Source organism: Manduca sexta, chromosome 7, assembly GCF_014839805.1.
Source record: "Manduca sexta isolate Smith_Timp_Sample1 chromosome 7, JHU_Msex_v1.0, whole genome shotgun sequence".
NCBI classification, from domain to species: domain Eukaryota; kingdom Metazoa; phylum Arthropoda; class Insecta; order Lepidoptera; family Sphingidae; genus Manduca; species Manduca sexta.
Genome location: NC_051121.1, coordinates 4,425,003 through 4,450,210, shown reverse-complemented (window position 1 = coordinate 4,450,210; position 25,208 = coordinate 4,425,003). Strand labels below are relative to the sequence as shown.

General features: G+C 35.9%; 1 protein-coding gene and 1 non-coding gene across 3 annotated transcripts in view; both read left to right on the top strand.

Moving 5' to 3' along the window:
- LOC115451822 (ubiquitin-like protein 3) overlaps window positions 1-25,208 on the top strand; it is a 176,476-nt gene that overhangs the window by 144,034 nt on the left and 7,234 nt on the right. For both annotated transcript variants that reach the window (XR_005114058.1, XM_037447555.1), the window contains exon 2: window positions 22,981-23,089. Coding sequence is in view for 1 of the 2 variants with exons in the window: in XM_037447555.1 (XP_037303452.1) it covers window positions 22,981-23,089 (109 nt within the window). In the remaining variant the exon portion in view is untranslated. The remainder of the gene's footprint in view (window positions 1-22,980; window positions 23,090-25,208) is intronic.
- Window positions 21,349-21,421, top strand: Trnar-acg. Its single transcript has one exon. It is a non-coding gene; the product is annotated as a tRNA-Arg (tRNA).

Sequence of the window (25,208 nt, the reverse complement as noted above, 5' to 3'; positions counted from 1 at the left end):
TAAATGAGCTATCCAAACAAACTCTTCAGCTTCATAAAATATGAGGCTTTAACACTTAAAGCATCGGAATGTTTGCCGGCAAACATGACAGCTACATGACATTACGCGTGTCACCTTATTATGTAGTATATAAGGTTATATTCCCGTGACACACGTAAATGTCATGAAGCCGTCATGTTTGCCGGCAAACATTCCGATGCTTCATGGAATATTAATAGTGATTTCTATTTTAGGAATAGGAAAATAGTGATTTCGATTTGTAATGTTTTTAATTTACATTTTAATGCGACCTTTGCAGAGGTTTAAGTCCACACTTACGTGGGTAATGAGTTGTACTCTAAGCGTGGTAGGTCGACTAGAAAGGAGAAGGGTTGCTATGCCGGTCAAGGTTAGTTGAACTAAGTTAATAAACAAGGAAATATGTAGGAACACGTTTATCGATTATAACATCACATTATACCGTTAGGAACTAAAGCGGTTTTGATTAAAATAAAAAGATGTACCTAACAGTAATACTTTCAAAAAGATTTCATCAACCAACCGACCAGTGCGAGTGTCAATGCTCCACTGCCTCGATCTGTCAAATGCTTGGTGATTTTATAACAAAAAGTGTAGGTCACGTCACAAATACCCTCAAACAATATTATTATAAACTTCTTTTCGTTTTATATCAAAAACAATTAAAGAATTACTATACCAAATAACTTTTACTAATAAAAACATAGATAAAGTCTGCTTGCATTGATACATTTCAATACCGTTTGCTTCTTAATAACATCGCGTACCTTTTTTCCTTCTAAAGCTTCTTAATTAAGTTCGACCAAGTATATTGCAGAGTAAGACCTTAATATACTATTCAAGCGATTCAAGACCGTCACTTGAATAGCTTAAGACTTAATTTAAATGAGCCGTATATTTAACTGTAAGCCAATGGACGGCCAGCCCCAAGCCATTTGTCCTTATGGGCTTACACCTAGACGACACGTGTCTGCGGTCGACTTATTAATATAATTTATGTGTTGTGACTAATAAATAGAAGAATTTAATATTGCATTGTTGAAATGTTTTAATTTGTTGTGTATGCTGTAATTGATATGTCTGTTGTCAATACGGTTGTTTATTTAACCGACTTCATTTAAAGAGTAATTAAATATTAAGATATTAATTTGTTTAAATTTTTTATTAAGACTATCGAAGACAGCGTTCGATGCCAAGCATCAGATTTAATAAATGCTTAACAACACGCCATTTAAAATACGTGGAAATGAATTCAAAATTATCACGTAGGTATATCATGTAGATAATTGAACTGACGCTCTAAACGTTCCATCTTAATTTAGCACAAGCCAAGGCGAGAATCATAAAGTACACGTATATTACCAAGTGAATATTAACAAAGATTGCGCGACGTTTGGAGAGCTCAGAGCACGGTCCATAAAGCGCTACCTTCAAACTTGGCCCGACACCCCCCACCGATCCGCCGCCGCCCCGCTCCCGCCGCGTCAACTCGAAGTTTATTAAACATCGCATTTAATCGAGGTGACAAACGTTCATTTCATTATAATTTCAGTGGAGACGGCCAGGAAATGTCCCCCGACGAAACTGGGTCGCGGTCTGTGGCGAATAGTTGAAATCTATCGATTTTCTACTAAAACTTAACTGACGGCAGCTCATGAAAATTTTAAAACCAACATAAAATTAACTGGGAGGGTATGAAAATTGTTTAATTGTTGATGAGGTAAGAATATAGGGAAGAAAATGTCTGCAAGTAAAGTAGGTCGCGATTCAAGCAAATAATTGATCGGGGAATTAATATCGATAAGTGTTGTACAATTGGCTTTCAATTTTAATCCACTAAAAATTAAGTGGTAATAATAAAATTATCTGTATTGGTATTTAAAAATAATTTCATACTTAATTAAGTAACATTTTAAGCACTAATTGAGAACGGTATAATTGCAGGTGATCAGCGAGAAATGAATTGTACGCATTATTACGCAATTATATTAACATAATTAAAGTTGCCATATATATCTAGATTTAGAAAAATAAATACTTTTACAGCTTTTAGAACATAATGTCCATAAAACCTGATTCCTTCCAGCTTCCCTTTTAGGTTTGTTTAAGTTTGTCGTAATTATTGATTTCTAATAAATTGGCCGCAATATGTTAAGTAGGACATTTCCTTTGCATCGTGTTACTTTTTGAAGAATTTCACTTTTCGCCACATCTATCTGCATCTTAGCTGTACCAAATAGGAGTAGTTTTAGCCTTCTTTTAACCTACCATTGTATTGTTTTACTTTATCGGCTAGTTAATTTCACCCCACTTCTAAAACTGGACGATCTAGCATCATTTAAGTACCCGATTGTCATTGCTTTCACGTCAAATCCACCGCAAAGCTAGATGGGTTTTGTGCGTCAGCTTTAGTTTGCAATAGCCTGACGTCATGATTGACAGCAATTTCCTGATGATGCGTAACATTATGTAATATACAATCTACATTCTATTACTGTAATGTAACATTTCTGTTAACGTTAGCTTGGGTAAATAATATTGTGACTTGGTAAATATTTGATGTGCAATTATGGTCAGGTGAAATTTCCCAAAGAGATATCATAACAAGGACATCACAAGTCACTCAGTCATCAATTAATGAAATGTATTTATTTGAATCTTGGCTTCTTTCTTTAGCCGGTTGGTACTTTCTTTAGGCTACACATCATTAACATCAGGTACAGTGAAGCCACTTTGCCTAGCCGTGATAAAAAAGAATTAGTATGTTGTCTTGCATTAGGCCTTTAGGGAAATCTAATTCAAATATTATCTATCTTACTGAAATGGTTTGTTTACTAGAGCATAAAACTTTTCACACAAATTGGTCATACCCTACACATGATTTAGTTTTGAAAGAACAAATTACATAACATGTAGGCGTAAAAGACATATCTCATTTTAAGGGTCGAAGGTTTTTGGCCCAATTTAACATAACACACGGCCAGCCCAAATCCCCAGATGAAAATATCTGCTTAAAATTCGTCACCTCTGACTATCCCGTGGCCTCATTATACACTGTTTCTGAGGTAAGGTCACGTTGAATTGGCCCCGTGACCGTCGTAAATTTTATTGTCACGGATGAAATATTAAACTAAGTAATTGATGTTCTATTTAAAGCCACCCTCAGTGAAACGGACGGCGTTTAAGTTAAACACTCGTTAAGTGTATTATCCGTTTAAAATTTAATTTAAATAAGTAGGTTGAACGGCAGTTTCGGTATTGGCATTGGATTGGTTGTTAATTACTGTCCTTGTTGAATGGCTTCCAGTTCTATCATTTGGTTAGTGAATAGGGCTTATTTTAGACCATTTATTACTATATTTATTGTATGTTTGGATGGATTTCTATATGTAGCGGGTTCTTGGAAAATTGTAACAATCCGGTAACCAATAGCAATAACTTTATTTATGAGGTCGTAGTCTATTGGCTTTATTATGTCTTAAACAGAGCGATAGATGATATTAATCATATCTCCTTAATCATTTGAGCTACCTAATTATAGAACTCATATATAATTCAAAACATGCTCTTCATCTCCAAAGTCCAACTCAATTTGACGTGACGAACGGCACACTGCACTTTTACCCCTACTATGATTTTCTAAATACATAATCACGTGTTGAATTACTAATCGACTGCAGTTTTTTACCGTAATTAATGGTAAATACGTGTAAGCGACTTGCAGGCCGCGTCTGGAGTCTAGACGTCTCGATCGATGGATAACGTCCGTGTTTACGTCACTCAGGCGACTTTCACTCGCTAGGTAAATTGTTTCGGCGAAAGTCGTCAAGTACCGCGAATTGTTCGCCATTACATATATCGTAATGGGAACGTTGACACTGAAACGTTAGGATTTTGTTTATTAATTATTGTCGGAATGGGGGATGATGATATTTATTTGGGACTACGAATGTGTAAAGATGTTTATGAATTATGTATTATGTATGTCATTAAGTACAATTGATTCAATAGATAAATTACATTGTACAAATGCGTTGTTTCCATATTGATATTAAAACAGATCTTGAATATAGCTTTCAAATGTATTAGTCCAGTTTGATACATAACTCATTTCTTAACTTAACCATAAAACTATTTCCTCAATAACAGTCACCATAGTAATTCTTTATTACATGCCTAAAATAGCAATGCATTACAAACCTCACGGAAATAATTTATTTCACATAAGCAATTATTTTTTCGAAAACCAAATAAAGATGACAAGAATTTTTTAAATTACGAAAGGCTCATTGTCATAGTGTTAATTGTAGAAAGAATATAAAGCAAGACAGTTTTATTGATTTTCTGGTAATGAGTAGTGAACGCATCCGTGTTAGTGGGCGGGCAATGGACCCGGTAACGTTTGATGTTTTTACTTCAATCGTTAACGAGTTACGACAAATAGGAATAACAGACAGTAAAGATTTTATTATATTTTTAGTAGCGATTTTAATAATGATTTGTATTATTATTGCTCCGATTTCGTTGACGGCCGTATCCTACGAATATATGACTAAATTAGGTATTATTTAGATGCCGTCGGTCCTAAAGGCACTTATAACGCCCTAGACTTTTATTTTAATTTTAAAGACGAGACGAGCTTGCCGATCGCCTTATGGTAAGCGATACGACCGCCCATAAACAGTAGAAACACCATCCAACACCGTGAATTACAAAGTATTGTTTGATATTCCACTGCGCTCGCCATCCAGAGACATGAAATGTTAATTTTTATTATGTCCACTAGTTACACTGGATACAACTTACAACTAAAAGTCAAGATCTGGCTAGGATCAATGGGTATTCAGTATTCATCCTAAAGTGCATGGGCATGTCCTGTCTCCTTATTATCGTGTGTTTCGAGTCATATATCTATCACATATAATGTGTTTAATGATTTCTTATGTTTACGCGAATGTAACACATTATAATAAAAATTATCATCAAAATCGGTTCACCCAGTCAAAAGTTTTGTGGAAACAAACATAAATAAAAAAAACAGTCGAATTAAGAACCTCCATCTTTTTTGAAGACGGTTAAAAATAAAACTTTTTTTCGGTTTTAATCGCAGTTTTTATATTATAATTTCTCCTAACGTTTCGAAGTCTGCAGCGTTCATGGTCACGTTGGGGACAGAGAGTGTTTATTAGTAAAGAAGTTCATATTCACAAATACTTCGAACTAGAATGATAGAGGAAAAAAGACCTTCAACTTATACATATACATAGCATTCTCAAATAAAAAAAAATCCTACGTGGGTATATGTCATTAAAATCTTCATATATCGGATTAATTAACAAGATTAAAAATTAATAATTAATTATATTCAACACACGACTTAAATAATATATTATGTATTATCAAATCCCATTTGTTACGTCAAACGGGCTAAAGGTTAGCGATGTTTTTCAAACAAATTGCAACTTTAACACTGTGATGTAAGGTTTAGTTTGCTTGTGCGAAACACGATTTTTGTAATTAGACGTGGCCAAACCGCCAAGATCGGGCCGTCTTGGGTGGTCTACGTGTATTAAAGAAATCCCGGCTTTTTAATAAAAAAAAACCAAAACGGTTTTGATAATAACAAAAGCCTCTTCTATGAAATGAATTTTTTATATCGCGTTTTTAATTTCATCCAGACGTGCTTATTTTCGTAAGTGGGTTTTGTGCTGTTCGTGATTTCATGGATTATTATAAATTGTACCTAATTATGAACATTAATTGCTAGGCATAAGGATGAATTTCGATTGGATTTTATTAATTATTATCTTTTTATAATTTTTGGTAATCGATGGCGTCATCACCCTTCTCACAATCTATAAAGAAATAAGATTCATTGTACTAATTGTAAGAATTTGCCACTAATAACAGGCCAAATTTGTTTTAGATGAACGCGAATAGATTTATATGGATAGACTCTCTCTACCCTTAACATCTCAATACTAATTTTAAAACAATAAGGGTTACCGGATTTAGATTTCCGATCCGGTGTTAACAACCTTCGATACACGGAAAATCTCGATTTTACGACAAAAATAAAGCTCAGCCTACACTGACGGCTATTAAAAGAACATTGTTGAATGTCACGATCTCCTTTATGTTTAGGAACAGTCCTGTGACGTCACATCCACGTCTGCATTATAAAATGTTATTGACGTGCGTCATAAGCGTACAGTTGCTCGTTACGCCTTATTAAAGAACATGTAATTCGTTTTTAAAAATAGAACAAGTTTTTGTGCCTGCGACATTAGTGACGTCGTTATTGGCTTCATTGTGTTTCTGTTCCATATTTAAATTAATCGCGTCTCAGGGTACGTTGAATACGTGGTTATGAATATTTTGATATTATTGTCATGTTGTAATCATTTTGTACGAATGGGCCATGAAATTAATTAAAATGCTTTAAAATTTAAATGTTAAATGAACAAGTACCCTGTTTGTTCGATAATATTTAATTAATTTGTCCTTGTTCAAAAACGGAACCCATAGATATAGAGATAGTTATGATAGATATTAATAACTGAAATTTGTCGATCGATCAACACAATATTCTACAGTTGATTATAGTCTATAACGTTACACTGCAGATACAATCGCGTGGCTACCAAACGATATCCCATTACACTGTTCCCGTGAGGCGTCAAAAAAACATGAGCCAGATAAAATGTGGTAACTTGCCGACGGCAATAATTGCTTGATTTACGTTCACGAAAAGCCTGAAGGAACCAGGTCAGTGGGCGTTCGGGCGCGCCCTTATTTATACCCGCAAAGCACAGCTCCGCTCGGTACCAGATTGCGAATGCCGTTTCTGTAATCTACTGCTGTTTTATTGACAGGTATTTGGCATCGGATTTTGGTAGGCCATGAAATACACATTTTGATTTAGCTTCGAACATATTTCGGTGATTTGCGTTTAATGGAAGTCTTTGTGGTATGTTTAGTGGGAATGGAAGCGGTGTGTCGATTGATTTTTTTATATCCTTTGGTAAATTATGAAGCTCTGTTAATACTGGTGGTAAAGGCATAAAAAGATTTTGTGTCGATAAAAAATAACAAAAATTAAATACTTAAGTAAAAAAACACATTTTAAATATTTAGACTTCGTTAAGTAAATAAACTTTAGACCCGCGTTAAAACTAACATACATACAAAATACGTGTGCTTTAAACTCCTCGTTTTGTTAACCCGCGTCCAAAGACTATCATCCGAACGGTGTCTTAATTGTAAAAAAATATTACCATGGAACGACAACAAAAAAAGTCTTAAAATTCTTCAATGAATGACTTCCTAGCAGAATTTCGGCCAAGGCGGCAAATCTCAACGGAGATCAGCCATGTCCGCAATACGCAGGTGCATTTTCTGTTCCTTCACCCTCATAGTCCGGTGAGACGGCAATCCGACATAACCAGAGAGAAATCAGGAATTCTTTAATATAAACACTGAATTTTTTTATGAAAATGAAGGCACTTATAAGGTACTTGATCAATAAGATTTATTGACCTCGTTAACAATCTACACTGGCATTAGAATAAATCAATGGCTTAATTATGCAGAGATAACAGGTACACAGAAGATTAGAGGAACATCAAATATCCATTCCGTGACGATCATTTAGTAATTTAGTTCGATTTAAAAACAAATATTTGTTAATTCATGAATACATAGATTTTACTTAAATACTAAGTATAATTGTCGCATAAATTTCGTATATTTTTACGGATATATAAAGTGAAATAGTGACTTATAAGTAAAATGAAATGCTATACTAGAATTCTAATTTAATAATCTTGTTTGGACTGTGTTACTACGTCATAGCTTTTTCATAACCCTTATATTAAATCATGATGCGGTGTTATGACTTGGCTTCCTTATTTTTCAGCTGCCGACCTTGGCTAACTCCCGAGGGATGCAAACAATTTCGCGTCAAATCCCCGATTATCTGGCCGTGACGGCTCCCGCTGTTCAAATCTCAATTGTGTATTGTGCCAGTAATGGACCAAGAAATGAGATCAGTTTGGCCGGAACGTATCAACTCAATATTTGTGCGAAACGTTCGCGCGTTACGTTTAGATAATTATAGTGGAACATTTACACGCTTTGTAGAGGATAAAGAATTGATTTTGTTGGCTTAAGCTTGGCAAACGATGGAAGTTCTTTGTATTTAAATATTGGTGCTACCAAATCGGTTTGCAACTCTAGTGTTTTTTGGAAAAATATTTAATATTATCACATCAACACGATCAAGTCAATAGATATCATTGTTGTCGATATTACAAGTAACAAAAAACAATTACCGTCTCAAGTATATACGAGTAAGCTATAAGAGCTGTCTAAGTGCTTTCAGATTTCTTAATATTATTTCTCATGTCTGGCAATAAATGTTGTAGGCAAAACCTTATAAAATACTAGGTGTGCTCGTGGCTTCGTCCGTGTGAAAAAGTTTTTTTTGATAAAAATTGTGCTGTGTACTTTTTCATGATTAAAACTAGCCGATATTCTTTCTTATGGTTCAAGCTTATTCCATACCAAACTTAATCAAAATCATTTCAGCGGCTTAGCATCGTAACAGATAGAGTTACTTTTGCATTTGTAATAATAGTATGGATGGATAATCCGAACAAATATTAGCTCATTTAAATACATTCGCGATTGTATCGCAATTATTATTCAATTGAAATGTCATAGTTGTTGACAACCGGCCGGCCAGTTGTTACAACACTCGATACACTGGTTCGTGCAATGAATAAAATGTGCATTGAATTACTGCCCATTTGATTAGTAAACATATAACTAGTTCTATATTCTCTTGCATCGTATGTTTCTTGAATTAGTAAGAGGTAAATGTACCATGTTTGAAAAGTGTAATCTAAGATTTTGGAACTGTTGAACTAAATCTTAAAATTATTTGATAAACAAGAAGATAACACATATTAAGTGGTACTATGCGAGTCCTTCAAGGTGGGAAACACTAGAATGCCTATTTCTGCTGTCAAGTAATAGTACATTACACTGTTTACCAATTTTCAGGACATGGAAGCTAATGTAATCACTGAGTATTATTAGACATGGGATTTGCTAGTGGTAGGATATATTTCATATCCGTCCGGATAGCGACCACTGTACACAAGGTGTTAAAACCGATGGTCGCGTTCCAAGATTAGCCTCTGTATATCCGGTTCATATAATTGTGTCAACTGTCGTTAGGGGTAATTATCGCTTGTCAGTCGACATTTTATTGAACCCCAATCCACTTACCATCAGGTGCAGAGGGGTCACTTTACAGTAACATAAAAAAAAATAAAAAAAAAAATACCATTTAATCCTTTTTGGTGACGAGCACAGTGTAGCGCCTTACTAAAATTTGTAATTCAATGTTCCAGTGTTGCTATTTTAGTAGCAGTATCGTTTCCTATATAAAAATGATTGGGTCATTAAAAAACTCTTTAGGTTTATGTTATAATATAGATAACGAAAATATAACCATAAATCTAATTCTTAGCAAGGTTGGAAAGTATTGCACGGTCGCTATTCTGTATCGTAGCGTCTTACCTGTCCGTTCATAAACTTAAATGATTTATAAGAGCAAAGAGCTCTACGGCGGGGCTGCGATAAATAATTTCGAACAAACCAGCACCACCGCTGAAACTGCTGCACAAACAACAAAAGATGCTCAAAATGTCTGCTGCATTGTTTTAATTCATCTGTATTAGGATTATGGAATTTTGATATTAAACGGCTCAAAAATACTTTTATAAAGGCTCGCGTTAGCACTTGCCGAATTTAAAAGGATAGAATCAAATAATTTATAGCTTTTATTATTCATGCATAGTAAACTTTCTGTTTAGAAACATCTTAGAATAAATCTATAGTTCCGAAGACTATTCACAAATGTATCTGTGTTATATTTTATACTAGCTTTTGCCCGCGGCTCCGCCTGCGTTATCAAGTTTTTCAGGCTAAAGTTTTCCGTTATAAAAGTAGTAGTTTCCCGGGAGCCTAGGTTCTTCCCAGGGTCTCAAACTGTCTCCATACCAAATTTCATCTTAATATGTTGGGTAGTTTTTGAGTTTAACACGTTCAGACAGACAGATGCAGCGGGGGACTTTGTTTTATAATATATTTTTTAGAACTTTTTAAGTGGAACAATCCCGTCATACATCATTGTTGCATAACTTTAACCGTTTACGCAGCGCAGGCAACGGAAGCTCTCAAAACTAATAATTTTCCCCGTTTTTGCAACATGTTTCATTACTGCTTCGCTCCTATTGGTCGTAGCGTGATGATATATAGCCTATAGCACTCCAGGAACAAAGGGCTATCCAACACAAAAAGATTTTTTCAGTTCAAACCGGTAGTTCCTGAGATTAGCCATTACTGTTCCGCTCCTATTGGTCATAGCGTGATGATATATAGCCTATAGCACTCCAGGAACTAAGTGCTATCCAACACAAAAATATTGTTTTCAGTTCGATCTGATAGTTCCTGAGATTAGCCATTACTGCTCCGCTCCTATTGGTCATAGCGTGATGATATATACCCCATAGTACTCCACGAACAAAGAACTATCCAACACAATTTTTTTTTTTTCAATTTGAACCGGTAGTTCCTGAGATTAGCCATTACTGCTCCGCTCCTATTGGGTATAGCGTAATTATATATAGCCTATAGCACTCCACGAACAAAGGGCTATCCAATGCAAAAAGAATTTTTAAGTTTGGACCGGTATTTCCTGAGATGAGCCATTACTGCTCCGCTCCTATTGGGTATAGCGTGATGATATATAGCCTATAGCACTCCACGAACAAAGGGCTATCCAACGCAAAAATAATTTTTCGATTTGGACCGGTAGTTCCTGAGATTAGCGCGTTCAAACAAACAAACAAACAAACAAACTCTTCAGCTTTATATAATAGTATAGATAAGTAAGTGCATATGACTAAACGTATTTAAACTCAAAAAGGAAGATATGTGACTCGGAAGACTTTCACAAATAAATAAGACGGGGAAAGCACGAAATTACCAAGTTTTCGCTTCGAGACGAGATGCAGTTAACAACGAAGAGAGATCCGTGAGACGGCTTGCGTATTTTCATTACTGAATAGAACGAATGTTTACTTTGAAAATTTACTTACCAAAAGCAACGCTCAGTTTCTCAAAAGAGACATTGTTTCATTATAAACTTGACATGTTCTTAGATATGAAATACGACAACAAATAAAACAATTGCGACACAGGTTTCGCGCTTTGCATGACCACGACCACAGAAATATAGTGACCGCAGAACATGTGAATACCTATATTTATTAATATAATCTGTAGCCTAGACTCTTTCATCAAAGTCATGTCTCATTACCATAATATAATCTGTATTTTCCGGGATAAAAGACCCGCTGTATATTTTTCCAAAATAGAAAATAGTCTATAACCTACCCATGGTCTTAAACTATCTCTATACCTAATTTCATAAAAATCTGTTTAATAGATTTTGAGAAAATCGATCACATACAGACAGACAGTAAAGATATTTATGTCGATAAAGTACACAATTTTTATTACAAGAAAGGTTTTTGACGCGGCCGGAGCAATAACGAATAAGTACAGATTAGGTCGATCAATCACTTCAGTTACTCAATACTGTCAATAAATTGCCAGTTAGTATTGATACTGACTAACAACTCATTGATAACATAGGGCTCCTCGGACCGAACACGGCTGTGTATGGCCAAAAATTAAACATCCAAATAGGAGCGGGCTCTGTGTAAAATCAACCCAAATGATCGCACAGCTCGATGAATTTGCAACTGATCCGCGAAAAGCTATTACTACGGGGATGTTTCCAAATTCCAACTTTATTATTCGCATCTATGATGCGCATGGCAATCAATTCCGAACAAACAGTTTGGAATTGTTTCTGTTTGTATTACCGGTTGGAATATTGATCTGGCGACTGAAAAGTAATTAACCCTTTGATGTCCCCATTTTGTGTTAGCAATACTAATATTATATAGTTAAAATTGTATGAGTTTGAAGAGAGATCTCTTGATTGTCCCAGGTTGTTACTTGTTACCAGCGAAGTATCTCTATCTTTCTGATGTTTTTGATCCGGTTTAAAGGTAATCGTTACCGGTGTTTAACTAAGCTTGATAAGGCAATATGTCACAAGACCTGAACCACAATGTTCAAGTCAAACTGCCACATCCATGTTCACGTTTAAGACACTTTTATGTTGAATGCGCATTTTTGTGTACCATTTCATTGAGAGATTGAACATTGTATAGGCTCGCCCAATAGTATTATATTCGACATTAGCGTTTATTTAGACATTGTTTACAGGCCCTAAGGGTGATAAGCCCTTTAGTGTAAATCTAACGTTTTAACCTTTAGATTTACGTACCCCATTTTACACTACACTTTCATTACGCCACCTGAAGGTACTAATTTTTATAAACTTAGTGAAAATATAATAATTTTAAACAGTTACACATTTATTGCGTGTTTTAGTTTTGTGGAAATAGGTTAACTCGTTTTATTAGCTCCACTGTCGGCCATGACCTAACGTAATATACATTCGCAACCATTTCACTGACACGGAACACAGCGTGTGCTTTACTGTACAATTTATTGCACTACTGTTAGCTCGCGGTTCCGCGCGGATGAAAGTTCTTTTTAGAATTTTTTTTTATTGCTTTGAATGACCAAACGAGCTTGCCGTTCGCCTGATGGTAAGTGATACGACCGCTCATAAATTGAAGAATCACCATTCAAACCGGAATACAACCGCGGCTACACACTGCTGCTTGGCGGCAGAAATAGACATTGCGGTGGTATTTACTCAAGCGGACTCTCACATATGAGAGACTGAGAGTACTTCGTCTCTACTTCTGTCTTCCTACCATTTAAGGGATACAGGCGTAAGCATGTTTTCAAAAGTGAATTTTATTTATCACCACAATAAAGCACAATCTTAGTAAACGGCATCGGTATAACATCATTAACGTTTCGCGGCCGCGCCTCGTCTGCTTTGATTTGAATTGGAACAAAAACACGCCACCACATTACCATTTACGTGACGTTCATGCTAAACACAGCATTATTAGCAAAATGATATCACCTTTATTTCTGTAGCAGCCTCTTGGAGTTCGCGGGACAAGGAAAGTTAAATTTATCACTAAACATCTAAGTTATTTGCAGCGCTTTAATCAGATCAAACGTACCTACGTAGAAATCCTCTACGTAGGTACGTTTAAAAAAGCGGAGATAGCCTAGTTGGGTGTGGAACGAACTGCCGAGACGAATGTCTGCAGGTTCGAATCCCAAGGGCACACACCTCTGATTTTTCTAAAAAATAATTATGTGTGTATTCTTTGTGAATTATCGCTTGCTTTAACGGTGAAGGAAAACATCGTGAGGAAACCTGTATACCTGAGAAATTCTCTAAAGGAATTTCGAAGGTGTGTGCAGTCTACCAATCCGCATTAGGCCAACGTGATGGACTAAGGCCTAATCCCTCTCAGTAGTTGAGGAAGCCCGTGCCCAGCAGTGGGACAGTATATTACAGGGCTGATATTGTAATAGTCCCGAGAAACTACAAGACACTGTACCAACAATGCTAATGTAGGACTTCGTAAGTCGACGGTCGTAGAAACTAAAAGGAACTATTCGATTGTTCGCAAGCTTCCTGTCATGAAGTTTTAACAGTTTGCCGGCCCATCTGCTAATAAGTAATTTTAGCGACTGTAGTTGCTATCGTATTTTGCTTTAACGTTTTTTTTTTGTATTTGGGTAAAAAAAACTATCAAATAAATATTCTTAAAATATTTCTATGTTTAAATTACTGAATAATGTAAACCTGAGAGTATTAATATACAGTTGTGTCATACAATTGATAAAACGTAATCACAACACTAATAAACGAGCTTAAATTAGATTTTCTTTTGTACCTGAATATATCTCACAAGTGCGTTTCACACAAATATAAAAATACAATTACAATTTGCTCAAAATAGAAATTTACTTACCGCGATCTCAAAAAAAAGTTTTCGCATCTTTACACCGAATTTATTACACTTTCATAGTCTCAGAATAATTACATTTGATTCAATATAAAAATATTAACTCTGCCCGCCTGCGTATAACTGATTCCTATTTCGGGAAAGTGCCACAATGGGTATGATGGATCTAAACAGGCCGCAGTGGGCGTGGAAAGCCCTATTCATTCTCGTTCTATATTTAGTTATAACAGTAGTGAATTGAGTGTAGAAGCCGGAAATTAATTGGCCGGCCACATCTTGGATTAGATCTACATGCCGCGATAGCTCGTAATAGGCATGAGTTATGGTGTCAAATGTATCAACACTATGCTACATTCAATGGAAATATATCACTCACTTAACACTAAAGTGACCTAACTCAAAATTTACATATTTTTTGATTTTTGTTAAATAATAAACGACCTTCCTATGACGAGAAAAACACAAAACTATAGAATAGAAACTGATTCTCAATTTCGACAACCGCCTAATTTATCGCCTTCTATATTGTTTTCAAATATTTTTTATTCGTTTTCCACAAATTGTCTTTTTTAATTAGGTCACCTTAGTCCTAAGGGCGTGATATGCTGTTTGAAACATTGTGCCATAATATATCCATCTATATATACAATTATATAAAGCTTGTATGAAGTATGAACGCGCTAATATCAGGAACTACGTAATGGGAATGAAATTTGGTATAGAGATAATTTGAAACACCGGGAAGGACATAGGCTATCTAACCCGTGAAAATACAAAGCCGGGGTTTTATCCCAGAAAACTGTCTCGTGGGAGAAGTCGTAAGCAGGGACTCGCGAACATTTCCTGTCCACCGTCACTCCACCCATCCTAATACTTCTCCTACTTCTCCTTCTTTCCTCCCCTATTTTTCCTCTTCCTCTCTTCCCCTAGGGCTCCGCAGTCGCTAAGCAGGAGGGAACCAGTAATATACCGTTCGCAGGTTTCCCACGGTGTTGACTGCGGGATCTGTACTTAAAAAAAAATAATTACCCAACTGGACATCAATTTTCCGACTAATCATCCGTGTATAAAATTATCTGTTTTAAACAATATATTACATGTTGTGTCAAAAAAACTGGTCATTTAGTTGAAAATATAAAAATAATAATAAGCAAGGAGCCGACACAACATAAGTGACAACAATATAAGGCGTTTGCCAGCCGTGTTGGAATTTCAGCTAAACAGAGAGAAGTCCATACGCGGCTGCCGATTGGCCGACTGCCAGAGCGCCTTTGCAAGCGCTCTCGTACTAATGCCAATAAACTGAATGTTTTATTTCCTTTACGGCCGTTAAAAATTCTAACATCCATTCAAATTCTGCCGCTGTTCGCAATATACCGACGTATTAATTCAAAAGCCATCACAAATTGATCTCAAAACATGTTCTTGATGTTAGGAATAGGTTTTTTTTTTAAATATCGTGTTACATTAATAGTAGCGTTTAAATGTTTCTAAACTGTAGCTGGAAATAGGAATTAACATTACGATACGCCTTTACTGAATGAATCAATAACTTTATTTCTCTCCAGTCATGCAAATGGTGAGCCTACTGCCATATTTGGCTCACGGCGTTTTCAAGCAATTACATAAAACATCACGCATTTATCCGCGGAGGGGTATGCAGAGGCGCAACTAGGGCACCCACTTTTCGCCAAGTATGTTCCGTCCCATGATGTGATAGGGGGCGAGCCTATCGCCATATCGGGCACAAATTCCAGACTCCGGGCTGATACTGAGCAGAAAAAACCCAAATATCACTTTGCCCGACCCGGGATTCGAACCCAGGACCTCAGAGCGCTATTGTACCGGACATGCAATACAACTACGCCACCGAGGCAGTCAAATCAAAGTTCGAGGAAATCAAATCAATCGAGGCAATCAAAGTTTCAAGCAATTAACATGACGTATATCCCCGGGGTAAGGCAGACACGCAACTAGAGCACCTACTTTCCGCTGTGCATATTCCGTCCCATGATGTGACAAATTCCAGATTCCAGATACACACTGAGTAGAAAAACCCAATATCATTTTGACCGAGCCGGGATTGAACCCGAGACCTCAGCACTGCAGTCGTACCATAGTACAACTACGCCGCCGAGGCAATCATGACGTATATCGTTTTTAAAGTAAGATTTTATAATTAGTGACAAGGGATTCGAATACTATGACTCACGGTTTATAATTCGAGTACACTACCAGGAGTCCGATGAAAATTAGCTGGGACTAAGAAATAACACTATGTATTTCAAACAATTTCGATTCTCAGCAGTCGAATCCATTGCAGATGAGATTTAATTTAGCCATAACTTAATGTTCATGTTATAAACATGAAAATTATGCCCGCAGTAAAATTATATTTCGTTTGTGGTTTTCAAATTAAAAAGTTAATTTATTTTCTCTTTATTATTCAATCTAAAAGCTTATTTATTACAACGCGCTCTGCGGGTATACAATGTGGAAACCGTGATTGCATTAGTTAATTTATTTGCTTTTTAATTTGTAATTAAATAACAGAATCGTTTTTGAACATTATTAATTGGGAACTTCAAATTTATACCTTAATAACGTGATTACAAGACATTTATTCGATTCAATGAACTCAGAACAACAAATTCCATTAGAGTAGAAAAAAATCATTAACCTACATTATAAAGTATAATATTCACCCAGTCACAGTTCACCGTGAACCCACGAGCCGATACATACGCGGACGGCTAAAGAAAGAAAACCGCATTACGCAGAAACAAGATCGCGTTTGCACAAACCAGTTCCGTCCGGTTCACATCCGTGATGGTCACACGATGGCGGCTCGGTCGCCGGCCAGTTTTGCATCGGGACACCTCCTGGTCGCCGTTGGCGTTGTGTTCTTTTTTTAAATTTATTCGGTGGCTTTTTGCGGCCAGCATTATTTTTAGACTGGGCGTTTGAAGGCTGTTCGAACTTGACATTGGGAATGGTAGATTTTGGCCGTGAGGGATGATGATAACCAACCGGTGTTACCAGTTATGAACTTTTTTTTATAGACGAGATACTAACTTGGAAAATAGGTGAAACACATTTTTATAGTTGAATAAACAACGTTTTGTATTACTCTTGTAAAACCCGAATAGCAATAGTATTTTAAATAAAAACAACTGTGACCCGTTGGCTTCAGTTCATTTCGCACTTGAGTTATTCCAAGTAATGCCCCAGTTTGCGGTGTCTATTTTTAACTCGCGCTACAGCCAGGAATAGTTGGGAACAGCACAGAGCCAAGTTTAATTTGAAAAGCCGCCGACGCACCGCCTTGTAGGGCGAAAACTCGTAAAATTTAATACGACCGCTTTGAAAGCTTAAGGCTGGCAGGGCAACGTGGCTGGTCTCTCGGTTGTATCTAGGAATACATAAGTTTTTGATAGCGTAAGGTTTGCTACGGTTTTCTCTATTTATAACAATAATAGCATTGATTAATTTGTCTGTTTTGCTAGAACTGTAATCGGCGTAAGCCTGAATCATGAAACCTTCGACATTTTTGACCAATAAACACTGGCTTCCGAGTTGAGATCAAGGTTGTCTAATCCAACGCATTGATCTTTTTTTGGTCATAAAATAATTAAACATGATTTTATTAGTCGGTGCAAAGACCAAAGTAACAATTTTCCGACAATTTGGTGTCATTCGTGTAAACTGGCGCGGAATGTTTGCGCTTCCAACTTTGAGAGTAAAAATTGTCAACTTGCATTTCAAATTAAACATATCTGTGTGCGGGTGAATAGTTTTGAAAATTGTTGTGGGTAATTTTGTTTTAGTTTAGTTTTGACTGTGTTTTGTGTATTTTTCAGAATGACGTATAAATTATGATAAAAAAATAATTGCGATAGCGGTAGAGAATATTATATACAATGTGTTTATAGGTTCAGGTTTTTTAAAACTAAAAAAAAGTATATTGCTTAGTTGCTTTATCTCATCAGCCAAATACAATATGAACATAATTTTACTACAGATATTAACAGAGCTCGTTAACGCTTTCCCTAGCGTCGTTGTGACTAGGGCATGCAATTATCGGAATATTCCGATAATCAATAAAAAAAAATCGTTTTTATTTATTAGCCAAGTTATTCGGCGCATTATTTGCAACTAGTCTAAATGAGGCATTAGATAATTTTTTATCGATAGTCGATATTTATCGGTATTTTTTCCTATATTTATTATTTCTCTTAAATGGCCCAAGCTAAATAGTTATCAGATTGAATGCCCTAGTTGTGACTATCGCTTGAATTAGACTGTGGTGCAGTCAATTACATGATGCAGTGGTAAGTGGAGAGGTGGCGTACGTCTTTCGACAGCGCAGCGCCGCTCCGTCGCAATGCGGCGCCACAACCTCGAAAATAGTGCAAGTTGCCCTTTGTAATGCACCGGGCTCTCTTAATTACGCGCGGGTATGATGCGCTTTTTAACTATGTAACTTGTTTTGATACAAGTTTGTATGGAATTTATTTAATTGAAATGTAGGTAATTTTGGTGCTAGAAATGAATTTGGCGTTTAGGTGCTGTTTGAGACAGATATGTAATAATGCGCTTTTGAATTTATGAATTGAACAATAAATGTTCAATAGAATAAGTACAAGTCTGCATTTATGCTAAGAAAATGGACGGCTATACCGAAAATTAAACTTAAGTTATAGAAAGCATACAAGAAATATTACCTGCTGCACTAATTAAAGTTGCCCTACAGATGTTAATATACTTAATTTGCCTCAACGTTTTAAAACTTCATCGCCGAATTTTTGTTTTTGTATTACAAAGGCAACATGCAAAAATTTAATTAATTATACAAGACACATTGTTTCATGGTTTGCCTATTAGTATCTCTGTTAAACAATAAACAGATCGCTAGTACATGCAATAACAAATCTCCCGTGTGTATGAAAACGAGCGAGATATAAGGAAATATCACGGTTCATATTTCATGGAACGTCTATTCGAGCCACATGAACCGTAAATAACACAGAGCCCCCAAGGAAAACGGCGCAGTTTGCACTCCGTGGTCGCGGCCTTCGAGGAGGAAATCTAATTCACTCATAATCTTAACGTATTTGTGCATTTTTTCTTATTTAAATAAATACTTTCCCCTGTATCTTAATTCCAAATCCAAAAAAGGAACGCAGCCATGTTGATTGATTATAAAATGCTGGCAATATATTTAAACGACAAAAAAAGTAATGCCGTAATATACAAATTCATGAAACGGCAAAGGAAAACATAAAATTTGGCGGGCACGTTGCAAATGCAAGGATGAAAATGGCGGAATGGCTCCCCGGATGGCGGGAAAAATGAAATATGGCCGCCGCAAGTCCCACTCGGTTATCCTTGCGAGGCAGGCGGCCAACGATGCAGCCGTTTTACAAATTTGTCTTTTACAACAACCTGAGAGGTTTTTTACAAACAACCTCTTTAGATATGAAGGAGGTAAATAATTAAATAGACCTTCTTGAGGGATGTATAGTGCAGTGATAGACATTTCAGACTAACTATTAGATACTAATTGTTCTCCTTAGGACTACCTATATAATATACGATTCGGCACTATAGAAATATTTTTAAACATAATCTTCGAATACTGTTGTTACCCAAGAGGACCAGCCTCTCTAGGGTTTCATTTGTGAGCTCGTCTCATTGCGTTAACAAATAGATGTTTTGTTATAATTGATTTATACAAGGAAAAAAATATAAATTAAAAACTGTCTATAATTTGATACGCACATGGTACACTTGTTTACTGCTATAAAAACGTGACATTTCCCCACTCTTATTAAATTGGCCACAAATAGGAATGAACAGACTCAACATCGAAAGATTTGTGTGGGTGTAAATGTCAATAGGCATGCCGTAAAGCTTCTGTATAAATACGATTAGGTTCAATACTCCCCACTCTAGGTAATTCTTGTGCGCTCGGTTTTCACAGCGAATGCACGCCCATGCACGGGGGGATATTTGCCGCGGCCCTAGGCACACAGTCCAGTTTGAATACCTCATGGTTGTCAATACACATTGAGGTCTATGAGGGCTCCCGAACATTTCCTGGCCTTCCCCCTCCGCCCGTTCTAAGAGGGTTCTTTTTCCTTCCCCCACAGTTCCCAACTTTCCTCCAGACTATGCAGTCGCAAAATCGGGGGATTCCAGAATGCCATACGCAGGTTTCCCGCGGTGTTCACTTCGGGGTCCGAAATATATAATAATAATATCAGCCCTGTATTATATACTGCCCCACTGTTGGGCACGGGCCTCCTCTACTACTGAGAGGGATTAGGCCTTAGTCCACCACGCAGGCCTAGTGCGGATTGGTAGACTTCACACACCTTCGAAGATTCCTAATAGAGAACTTCTCAGGTATGCAGGATTTCTAATGTTGTTTTCCTTCATCGTTAAAGCAAGCGATAAATCACAAAGAATACACACATAACTTTAGAAAAGTAAAAGATGCATGCTCTTGGGTTTTGAACCTACGGACATTCGTCTCAGCAATCCATTTTACTCTTGACTTTGCTATCGCCGTTTATTTATTGATATACAGAGGTAAAACTTGTTTGTTTGTACGTAGAGGTTAATTTTTGAAAGTATAAAATCGGTTAAAAACATTTGTTCACTGATAAAAAGTTACATTGACCTCAAGTAAAATAAAATCATTTTTATCTGTTTCTCGTTATACTGGGTGTATATTCTGGGTAAACGTTTGGCGGGCGGAACCGCATGTTAGTTCGTAATACGAAACTTATTAAAAAGCACTGGCGGCTTTCATTTAGGGTGCTCACGAAATAGGTCGTGATGTATGTACGTATAATTTGATACTAATTGTGTTGGTGGAAAGTAATGAGGTGAAAAAAGCTTTAAAAAGCTCCGCAATGTTTACAGTTCTGGGGGAAAAGCGGAAAAATTAAACATAATATAACGTTGATATAAAATTATTTTACGGAAACGCCGGGAGAATATTATTATATAAAAAAACGCGATAAAATCCGTAACATAGCTTTATTTCAATGTCTAACATTCGCAAACGTAAAAAATCATAATATAAGTTTTTAAACGAAAAAACTATTTTAAAATTAATTATTTCAAAATTCATTAAAATAGACATATGCCTTGCAAAACAACCAAATAGTTCTTATTTATGTTTTTAAGCGCTAATTAATGCGATTGTATAAATAGTATAAAAATACTACAAATGTGGTTTGCGTTACGTTCTTTTGCCTCATTTGTACGAGGCCCTGTGGCGCAACGGATAACGCGTCTGACTACGGATCAGAAGATTCCAGGTTCGAATCCTGGCAGGGTCGTTAAATACATTTTTTATTATTTTCTTTAAACTACTTATCTCATGTATATAATTATTTTGCTCTAAATTATAATTACAATTATAAATTTACATAATTAATATCCAGATTAGAAAGACTCGGACATAGTTACAGATACGTCTTACCTTAAATGTATAGTAAAAAATTATTTTGGCTGTTGTACAAAATTATTTAATATTATATGAAATAAAGGCTTAACTTTGTGTATATTATTAAAGATTTTTCTTTAGTAAACGATAGTAATCAGTGTTTTATTCAGACATTGAACAGTACAATTAGTTGTAGACTGGAAATAAGGAACAAATTTGTGCTTCAAAAGTCATTACCATTTGGTAATAAGTCGTTGTCTTATTAGAAATGTCCGTATACAAAAATAAAGTATTTTCAGAAAATATGCTAATATGCGCATTAAAAACGTGCAAATAACGATATAGAAAATATGAAGTATTTTACATTGATGTTTTGCTATTTCACGTTACAATAACTACCCAACGCATGACAACAAAAAAATTCTATGACAATCTTACCAATGTCCGCTCTGTGTTATCATAAAATTATTTTGTTTTGTTTAATTAAGCATAGTTTTATCTCTATCATTCTTAGAGCAAATATTTTGTAATTAGACTCAAAACATTTACCTAAACCACCATTTTTTTAAATATCTATACACCTATACAATGATACTAACATCCAAATTACGTATTGTCGTGCGAGGCTAAGTGTAAAATAGTGTCATAGTTAAAACGTTGTTATTAACGTTACATTAAGGGCGGCCGAACGTCGCCGGTGGCACGTCAGCATACATATTAATGCAACGAGTTACAACTAAATCAACTTTGTCGCGGCTTTGTGATGGTAATAAGCCGATATCCGTCGGTTGATTCAAAAGCCGAGCACAATCACGCCCCTGTAATTAGCGACGGAAGGAACACTCGCGAGACTTGACACTTACTAATAAGACGCTTCTGATTGTTCCAATGTGTACGCAGAATATTGTGGAGAAGAAAAAAATGGTACAATGTTTTGTCGTGTGAACAAATCTGATAACACCGAATCCTTATACACTAGCTTTTGTTCGACGCTCCGCCCGTATAAAAAATGTTTTTCCGGAACAAAAAGCCTATTATAGCTCTCAGGAGTAATGCTTCCTATTATTGGAAAATATTTCAAAATCAGTTTAGTTGTTTCTATGATTAACGCTTTCAAACAAATAAACTCTTCAGCTTTAAAAAATAGTATAGATATTAATTGTTAAATTTGTATTATATATTGATCTAAACTTACATACAACATGGGACCGAACACACTTGGCGAAAAGTGGGTGCCCTGGTTGCGCCTCTGCGTACCCGTTCTGGGATAAATTCTTGATGTGTTTGTTTTTTTTTGTAAGCTTACACGAAATCGAAGCTGCGTATCCTTAAGAAAGGATATCAATAAATAATATCAGTACATGGCTCTTCTATTGAGAGGTTCCACCACGCTGAATTTTACGCATGATAATACATTCGGATAATATTGAACAGTTAATAATTTACTTGCAGATTAACCTGCGGCTGATCCTGGTGTCGGGCAAGACGAAGGAGTTCGTGTTCAGCCCCGTGGACTCGGCGGGCGACATCGCCATACACGTCTACGACAATTGGCCCGAAGGTAAGCAGACACCAACGCTACACCAACACTGTATTTAGATATTTGCAGTCCCAACTAGAACTATTATACTTGGTAGGTAAATGTTTAAAAAAAAATGTTTGATAAACAAACAAAAAAACATCCTCAAATTAATAAATTTGTTAAATTAAAATGCGGTATTAATATTTCAAAATATATTATATTCGTATTCCCAAAACTCAATTACGTATAACTTTTAACTATATTATTGTAAATTTATAAGAAGGATATGAAAAAAGCATTAAAAAAATCTCAAGCGTTATAATTTAATACAAAACTAAGCTGTTCACAAATACGCCCATGTTAATGAGTTGCGAAGGCTCTATGTCTATGCACTGGGAAGGATACCATGCCGTTAGCACTGAGGAACAGACTTTTTATCACAGCTTTACTCCGTCCTTAGATAAAAAACGTCTATGAAGAAAGGGGTTAGGTTTTACATACACAGAATATTATGGATTTCTAACCGACTTCCAAAAGTGGAAGATTCTATGTTTGTCGCGTTGTATTTTATGCATGTGCCCTGATTACTCCGCGATGTATCTTTTCTTTCTCGAAATACTAGTAAATCAATTGGTAATTTTCTAGTATCATGCTCAACGATAACACTGAATTTAATCTCGATTGGTAAACCTCAGAAATGTCCAGGAAACAAAATGCCCATGACTGACAACCCCTTGAGTGGACTGGCCTTGGTGCGATTTGCTGGCGAACTTGCCCCGGCCTAAGTTTGTTTATGATTACCATCGTCGTTTGTTGTACGCCCGTGCTGAATGTTCGGAGATAATGCGATCAACTTGCTTTGTTGATGTCGTTAGAAGTCCGTGTGGAACATATTATATGTGTTAGGCATCGATATACATACTACGTCCTAGATATGACGTTCCGAACATTCATTGTGTTCAACTGAATTGAATTGCAATCCATTCAAACTGACTTTAGTATGGTGTCAATATTGTGGTTGTGTACAGAGTGGCGCTCATAATATAAAAACGTGAGTCTAAGTGTGAACCTGAATTTGAATAAAAAATATTAGTCAAATATGTAAAATTATTTGTTGTTCAAGTAAATTAATAGGTTATAACAGTGACGTTTAGGTTGCCGTTTTAGTCCAGATTTTGAACAAATAGTTTATATGGACGTTAGTGTCTATAGAATATACGTCAATGGTGTTCGATATTTATATGTGTTATTTCCGATATTTTTTTAATCCGTGACGTAATTCAATGTTTTGTCTACGACTCTGAAATTTGATATAGAAAGGTAAATATTGAGAGGAAAATTTGAGGAAAGGAAAAAATAAACTCGATCGTGCGTGTTGCCGGTTCACAAGTACAAACGCCATGTTTTTGATTTTAGTTTTGAGTGGATGAAAATAAAATATACCTGTAATGTTATTCACAAAGTGTCGATTTCTTAGTCTAATCATTTTTAGTAAAAAAACAGTATTTAAATTTTTTTCATTGTAAACAAACTCGTATCGTGTAGAAAAAATAAGAAATGTAATTTTAGATGTCCCAAACGTATGAACTTGTACAAACGGAAAATCAAAATACAATTTTCTCTCTACATTATACACGATTCATCTCGCCTCTCGGAGGAGGACGCGCGGGGGAGTCCCGTGCTGTTTGATTCACAAGAATACCGTCGCAACTACGTGACCCAACTCTTGATCTCAACAAACACACAGCAATATAACGTGTGTACACAATAAATACCAAAGAAATGGGAAATAAATGACGTTTCATAGTTTGTTGGCTTTTTTGTGTTACACTGTAGTTATTGGTTGGATGTGTGTGACTTGTGGTTAGTGTTTTTATTGAAATCCCCTCTATAATTCAGTAAATTCTATTTTTAAAAATGATAATCAAAAGTGGCATCTGAGATCTCAACGAAATAAATAAAAAACAAAGCGTCAAAATATAAAAAGCTGTTACAGCGACATCTATGAGCGAACGGAGAAAAACGGCACAAACATTGCACCTGAAAACCATTGCACATCATCGTAAGCGAAACGCTACATAAAAAAAACTAACCAAATATCAACAGAGCGGACCGCGTTAAAAAAGCGCCGATAAAATTAACATAAACAGTAGATAAA